The sequence below is a fragment of the Cetorhinus maximus genome, chromosome 1 (genome assembly GCF_964194155.1).
Source record: "Cetorhinus maximus chromosome 1, sCetMax3.hap1.1, whole genome shotgun sequence".
Classification (NCBI taxonomy): domain Eukaryota; kingdom Metazoa; phylum Chordata; class Chondrichthyes; order Lamniformes; family Cetorhinidae; genus Cetorhinus; species Cetorhinus maximus.
In genome coordinates this window covers 43,909,420-43,917,043 of record NC_135879.1, presented here as the reverse complement: position 1 = coordinate 43,917,043, position 7,624 = coordinate 43,909,420, and the positions used below count along the sequence as shown (strand labels likewise).

General features: G+C 45.4%; 1 protein-coding gene across 1 annotated transcript in view; it reads left to right on the top strand.

Moving 5' to 3' along the window:
- The first annotated feature begins 1,483 nt into the window (after positions 1-1,483).
- The window catches only part of rxfp1 (relaxin family peptide receptor 1), a 161,252-nt gene continuing 155,111 nt past the window's right edge, over positions 1,484-7,624 (top strand). Inside the window, exons 1-2 of the mRNA XM_078552868.1 lie at positions 1,484-1,505; positions 2,125-2,274. Coding sequence (XP_078408994.1) covers positions 1,484-1,505; positions 2,125-2,274 — 172 coding nt within the window. The remainder of the gene's footprint in view (positions 1,506-2,124; positions 2,275-7,624) is intronic.

The following is a 7,624-nucleotide window of genomic DNA, read 5'->3' as shown; positions in this document are numbered from 1 at the left end:
GGCTTTTATGAGGTCATAGAAGGCCATGTAGAAGGGTTGGTACTGTTCTCGGCATTTCTCTTGCAGTTGCCGCGCGTTGAAGATTATGTCCATTGTGCCCCTTAATGGGTGGAATCCGCATTGCGACTCTGGGAGGAGCTCTTCAGTCACAAGGAGAAGGCAATTGAGGAGGATTCTTGCGATGACTTTCTCTGTGGCCAACAGCAGGGAGATTCCACCATAATTACCACGGTCGGACGTGTCATATTTCTTGAAGATAGTCACGATTATGGCATCTCTGAGATCTCCAGACATGCTCTCCTCCTTCCAGAGTTTTGAGGTGCCTGTTGTACACAGTCCATGTCCCTGCGCTATATAGGAGGGTGGGTATCACAATGCTCTGTAAACCATGAGCTTGGTGCCGGGTTTGAGGTCCTGGTCTTCAAACACTCTCTTCCTCAGGCGGCCGAAGGCTGCTTTGGCACACTGAAGGCAGTGTTGAACTTCATCATTGATGCCTGCCCTTGTTGACAGTAGGCTACCAAGGTATGGAAAGTGGTCCACGTTGTCCAAGACGTCGTCGTGGATTTTGATAACAGGGGAGCCGTGCGGTGTTGAGGGGTAAGTTGGCAGAGGACCTGTTTTACGGATGTTTAGCGTAAGGCCCATGCTCTTGTATGCCTTGGTGAAGGTGGCTTGGAGCTCGGCCTCCGAGTGTGCGCAAACGCAAGCAGAACAAATTAGGCAGTTGTCTGTCCAGCAGTCGTCGGCTCCTGTCATGGCATGGGTAACATGCACATCCTTGCAGTGGGCAATGACGTAGTTGAGCAGGTGCCAGTGCTTGGAATAAGGCTGTTTCCATGAGGCCTTGTACTTGTCTCTCTGATGGAACAAGGTATTGGTTATGACAAGGTTGTGTTCTAGGCATTTTGTCATGAGTAGGATACCGTTGGTGTTAGATTTCCCTTCCCCCTCTCTGCCAATTATATCTCCCCAGAGGCCTGTGTGCTTCCCAACTCTGGCGTTGAAGTCACCAAGGAAGATCAGCTTATCTGGGATCAACTTATCCCACTGGAACTCAGGCCAGGGATTGTTTGAGGATGGAGTAAAATTCCTCTTTGGACTTGTCTGTGGCATCCAGTGTTGAGGAGTCACTGAGTTGGTCTTGCAGATAGCCAGCACCAGCTCATTGGGCCAAATGGCCTCCTGTTGTTCTGTAATCGTTTTATGATTCATGACTTGGCTTTATAAATATTAGCATTGAATAACAGAAGAAGGAAGTCATGCTAAAGCATTACAAATCTCTGGTTAGGCTTCGGATGGAATGTGTACAATTCTGGGCACTACATTTAGGAAGGATGTAAAAACATTGGAAACAGTATAGGGATTGTTTACTAGAATGGTATCAGGAATGAGGGACTTTGTGGCAAGATTGTCCAATCTGGGGTTGTTGTTCTTAAAGCAGAGAAGGTTAAGGGGTGCTCTAACAGTGGTGTTCAACATCATGAGGGTTTTTGATAATGAAGGTAAGGAGAAACTGATTCCTCTGGCGGGAAAAAATAATTGGCAAAAGGACTAGAGTGGAAATTAGGAGATTTTTTTTACAGAGAATTGTTGAGATCTGAAATGCATGACCTGAAAGGATCGTAGAATCAGATTCCAAAGGAACTTTCAAAAGGCAATTGGACATATACTTGAAAAGGACTAATTTGCAACGTTATGGGGATAAAGCTGGGCACTGGCCTAAATTGAGCAGGTTTCAAGGCGATTTCAAGGAGACACAAGCACACGACAGGCCGAATGGCCTCCTTCCATGCAGTAAGATTCTATTCTCTGAGTCTGTGACAGAACTTCAGGTAATCTTATGAGAAAATGATATAAATAATTTTCCAAGAGTAAGGTTTTCGAAGAAGCAATAGCTTGGTTTTAACTCCAAGGTGGGTGTTGAGCAGAGGTGTCAAGATAGACTACAAATTGTCTGGACTTCATATGTGTGGGACCCAGAAATCACAGGCCCTATCTGCATCTTCTTATGTTTGCCTTTTTCTCATTATTACCATTAGTGACTTACAACCTTAAAGTAAGAATGAGACTGATGATCAAGTTATTTTATTAAATGGACTGTTTTTCTTATCATGTTTACAGTTGCTCTTAATGTCTTGGAGCTGCATAGAGAACGCACTGGATGTTCTCTAGGATACTTTCCTTGTGGAAACATGTCAAAATGTTTGCCTCAGCTTCTTCACTGCAATAGCGTGGATGACTGTGGGAATGAAGCTGATGAAGAAAATTGTGGTATGTATATAATTAACTACATTTTTCTGTAAAAGAGAAAATGTTATTCCTAATGTTCAAATTTAGTTGCATATGAAATGATTAAGTTATAGCCTTCATTGCATTCATCATCATTAAATTGTCTTTTCACCCAGACCCCAGAGATTATTTCAGAAATGAAGGTGTAGAAATAGATCCACTTTAATGCTCATTCTGTTGCAAATTTTTGCGTATTCAAGTGTATTTACTTGAACCATATTTTAATTCTCATCAGGCTACACACCAGGGGCCAGTTATCCCCCAAGCTTCCCTGGTGTGGGAACATCGCGACCAATCTGAGTCAGCTTGCCTGGTTTGAATTTAAACAAAGGCTTGAGGGATACTGTCCCCTGGTGCGTTCCCCATGGCAATGCCTCGACTATTCAGAGTCTGCTTGCCTGGTCTGAATTTAAAGAAATGCTTGGGGGATACTGCATTCTGGTGCATTCTCCATGTCAACGCCTCTACCAATCAGAGTCAACTTGCCAACCAATCAGCACCCTTTTCTCATGCAGTATAAATTGTCATTCCCTTTGAAATTTGGTATTCTTGCGATTCTATGAGGGCAAGACAAAACGTTTCAATAGTATGTCTCTATTTTCAGCAATAGTCAAGTACTGTACTACCAAGTGATTATTATAAACGATAGAATAAAAATGTTATTCACCTTTGTGGCACCTTTAACAGGCCACTGGTTAGACTGCTGTAGACTTGGCAAAACTGATCAAAACATGCTGTGCCCACTTGGTAAATTTGGCATGGGATCCAGTAAAGGTATTAGGTCTCTGATTTGCATATTCAAGTTACCTCACACCTGTTTCTTCTGAGCTCCCTGGACACTTGGAAGCCGCCTGGTTCCAGTTGGCAGCTGGTGTACTTACAGGGAACAGTGGGCATGAGAGATTGTAACCTGAAATTGGGCCCTCCATCGTAATTTTTTTACTTAAGAAATGAATGCAACGATGACTAACTTCTCTCCCCCCGTGCCACCGCAGTGGCTTTGGCTCAGCTCATAAGGCAGTGAGCAGCTGAGGGGGTGACTAGCATTGGGGCTTCTCCCACTGTGATTCTGTAACTTCAGTGCAAACTCCCACGATGTGTGAAGTTATAGTGGTCCAGCAGGATTAGCCCTGAGGAAACCACTCCCCCACATCTGATCCGACATGTTCCGGGTTCAGCTGATGGTAGGGCCATTACACTCAGCCCCATAATCTAACTTTTGCCTCAGAAGTTCTGAGTTCTGCAAAAAAAACTGTTTGACACATGTCTAATATGCCTGAAGCTAGCTTTACATTAGGAATTTGTTCCTTAGGCATTAGCCCCTTCTGAGCATTGTCCATAGACATCTAGACTCTGTCTAAATGGAAGTGGTATGAATCAACAACTTGGACAGATGCCACTCAAACAAATATGTTTGAAATTCCCTCTAGAACCATGTAAAGTCATAGGTTCCTAAATGCATTCACCTAGCACCACTTTACACAGACAAATCTGCAGAATTGAAGTGCAGGAGGCACCACACGGGCTAGAGTCCACGTAGGAGTGCCCCCTGCGTGTGCTCAAAGGGGTAAAAGAACGAGATTGTGTCAATGGGCTGGTGCTATGCCCAAGTACTAAAGTTAACCAAAACGCGCAGGAAATGCCTTCCTTATTCATTCCTGAAACAACAAGGGCTAGGAAGCAAGCTGGACCTTGCTCTGGTACTATTTAAAGGGCACTCAACAAGTTACAGCTTTTTAAAAAATTTGTTCATGCAATGTAAGCATCACAGGCTAGGCCAGTATTTATTGTCCATCCCAAATTGCCCTTGAGAAGGTGGTGGTGAGCCACCTTCTTGAACTGCTGCAGTCCACATGTTGTAGGAATATCCACAGTCCTGTCAGGAAGGGAGTTCTAGGATTTTGACCCAGCGGCAGACCCAGGAATGGCAATTATAGTTCCAAGTCAGGATGGCCTGTGGTTTGGAGGGAAACTTGCAAGTGGTGGTGTTCCCATGCATCTGCTGCCCTTGTTCTTCGAGGTGGTAGAGGTCACGGGTTTGGAAGGTGCTGGCAAGTTGCTGCAGTGCACCTTTTATGTGATACATACTGCTGCCACAGTGCATCGGTGGTGGAAGAAGTGTATGTTTAAGATGATGAATGGGATGCCAATCAAGCAAGCTACTTTGTTCTGGATGGTGTCAAGATTCTTGAGTGTTGTTGGAGCTGCACTCATCCAGGCAAGTGGAGAGAATTCCATCACACTCCTGACTTGTGCCTTGTAGATGGTGGACAGGCTTTGTGGAGTCAGGAGGTGAGTTACTAGCTACAGGATTCGAAGTCTGTGACCTACTCTTGCAGCCACAGCATGTGTCTGGTTCAGTTCACTTTCTGGTCAATGATAACCCCCAGGCTGTTGATGGCAGGAGATTCAGCGAGGTAATGCTGTTGAATGTCACAGGGAAATGGTTAGATTCTCTCTTGTTCGAGATGGACATTGTTTGGCACTTGTGTAGCACAATTGTTACTTGCCATTTATCAGCTCAAAGTCTGAATGTTGTCCAGCTCTTGTTGCATATTGACATGAACTGCTTCAGTATCTGAGGAGTCATGAATGATACTGAAGATTGTGCAATCAGTAGTGAACTTTCCCACTTCTGTCTTCCCCACTTATGATAGAGGATAGGTCATTGATGAAGCAGCTGAAGATGGTTGGACACCAGCATTTCCAGCATCAAGTTGGTTTTTCCATTTTGTTGGTTCCCTATCACTTGCCACAGGCCCAGTCTGGCAGATATGTCCCTCAGGGCTTGGCCAGTTCAGTCAATAGTGGTACTGTGAGGCTACTTTTGGTGATGGGCATTGAAGTCTCCTACCCAGAATATATTCTGTACCCTTGCTATTCTCAATGCTTCTTCCAAGTGGTGTTAAACATGGAAGAGTGATGATTCATCATCTGAGGGAGGACAGTTGGTGGTCATCAGCAGATTTCCTTGCCCATGTTTGAACAGTTGTCATAAAACTCCTGGAGTCAATGTTGAGGACTCCCAAGACAACTGCTTCCTGGCTGTATAACACTGTGCCACTGCCTCCGGTGGGTCTGTCCTACCGTTAAGACAGGACGTACCCAGTAATGGTGATGGAGGAGTCAGGGACATTGGTTCTTAATTTATGATTCAGGAGTTATGATTCAGTGAGCATGACTATGTCAGTCTGTTTCTTGGACTAGTCTCTGGTCCGGCTCTCCTAGTTTTGGCACAGCCCCAAATGTTAGTGATGAGGTCTTCGAAAGGTCGACTGGGCAGAGTATGCCTTTGTTACTCCCAGTGTCAAGGTCAGTGCCGGGCATTCCCTCTGGTTTTATTCTTTTTTGATTTGCCTGCAATGAATTGGCACAACTGAGTGGCTTGCTAAGCCATTTTAGAGGGCAGTTTAAGAGGCAACCACATTGCTGGTCTGCAGTCACATGTAGGTAAGGACAGCAGATTTCCTTCCCTAAAGGGCATTAGTGAACCAGATAACTCAACGTTATTTATTTATTAATTTTAAAATTCCAGCAGCTCCCATGGTGAGAGTTGAATTTGTGTCCCCTGAGCATTAGCCTGTGCCTCTGGATTACTAATCCAGTAACATTACCACTACGCCACCAGCACCAAGTTGAGCTGCTTTTGACTTACTTGTTCTCAGATAGTGTTTGTGGAAACAGTGTGGTGAGTTGGTAGAGGAGTTTGAAAATTTCTGTTGACCACAGAGAGGCAGAGAATTACACTGCCTTGCATAGGTTATTCTTATTCTTTTTGGGATGTCGTTGTCACAGGCAAGCCCATCATTAGTTGCCCATTCCTAATTACCCTTTACAAGGAGGTAGTGAGCTGTATTCTTGAACCTCTGCAGACCATGTGGTGTTGCTACACCCTCAGTGCTGTTAGGGAGTGAGTTCCAGGCTTTTGACCCGGCGATAGTGTAGGAATGATGATAGGGTTCCAAGTCAGGATGGTGTGCGACTTGGAGGGACACTTGCAGGTGGTGGTTTTCCATGCACCTGCTGTTCTTGCCCTTCTAGATGCTCTGGGGACAGTAGTTGCAGTGCCACTTACCCTGCAACATGAGCAGGACAGACAGAGGAGGAGACAGACAGGGGAACTTCTGTGAGGAGAGAGATGGAGAGTTCTCTTTAGAAGCCCCTGTCCCAAGAGGACTTCCAAAAGCACCAGTCCTACACCGGGATGAGCTACGAGCAGAGTCTCAGGCGGTCTCCCTAGCCTTCACTAAGGAGATAGTGATGAAGTTGTCACCTCCTTCACAAGACCTGGAGCCTCAAACCAGGAGGAGGACAGCCCTCTCTCTGTCTGTGAAGATTATGATCGCTCTTTCTACGCAACCAGCTTCTACCAGGCAACAGGCGACATTAGAAACATTAGCAATTAGCGACATTAGCAATTTGCCATCTAAAGAAGAATACAATGGGGTACAGAGGTACTCTACAGGAGTAGAGGGGACTTCACTCTCTTCCTGAGGAAGGAAGATCAGGATAAAAAGGTATGTGGGTTTTGCCAGGATAGTGGGTATCCTAATAGTGCAGGGTGCCATCGACTGCATACCTATATCCCTGTGGACCCCTCATGTCAAGATGAAGCAATATTGCAATCACAAGGGCTACCACTCAGTCAGTGTGCAGTTTGTGTGTGACTGCATCAAGAAGTTCATCTCAGTGAATGCCTGCTATCCTGGCAGAAACCACGATCCTTTTATCCTGTAGCAGTCAACAATTCGCACCGCCTTCAAGCCTCAAAGACAGACAACAGAGTGGCCGCTCAGCAACAAGTGATACCTCCTCCACACATGGTTCATGACCCTCTTCTGCCCATCTCACCACGCAGAATCAGAGGACTTTCAATGGGAGCTATAGATCCACCTGTGACACCATGGAGCGAGCTATCAGTCTCCTAAAGCAGGGCTTTCACTGCTTAGATCCCATGAGAGAAATTTCTGCAATGTACACCCAAGAGAGCATACGTGTTTGTGATGGTATGCTGTATCCTCCACAACCTTGCAATTATGAGGACCCACCCACTACCTCCTGGGATCCAGAGGTCCCCTTGGGAGGAAGAGGAGAGGCAGGAAGAAAAGGAGGAGGAAGAAGAAAAGAACGAAGAAGGGAGGAGACCAAATTCACCATATGCAACTGGATGGATAAGTGGACCCTGTAGTTAGGCTTTGTTTCAGTTTAAATGAATTTCCACACCTCATCATGGAACCAACACTTCCTTTTAGTAGTTTTTTTCAGAGTCCCCATCACAAATCCCCTTGGCTAACATCACTCAATAAAGTCCTATGGCAAAGACCTTCAATCA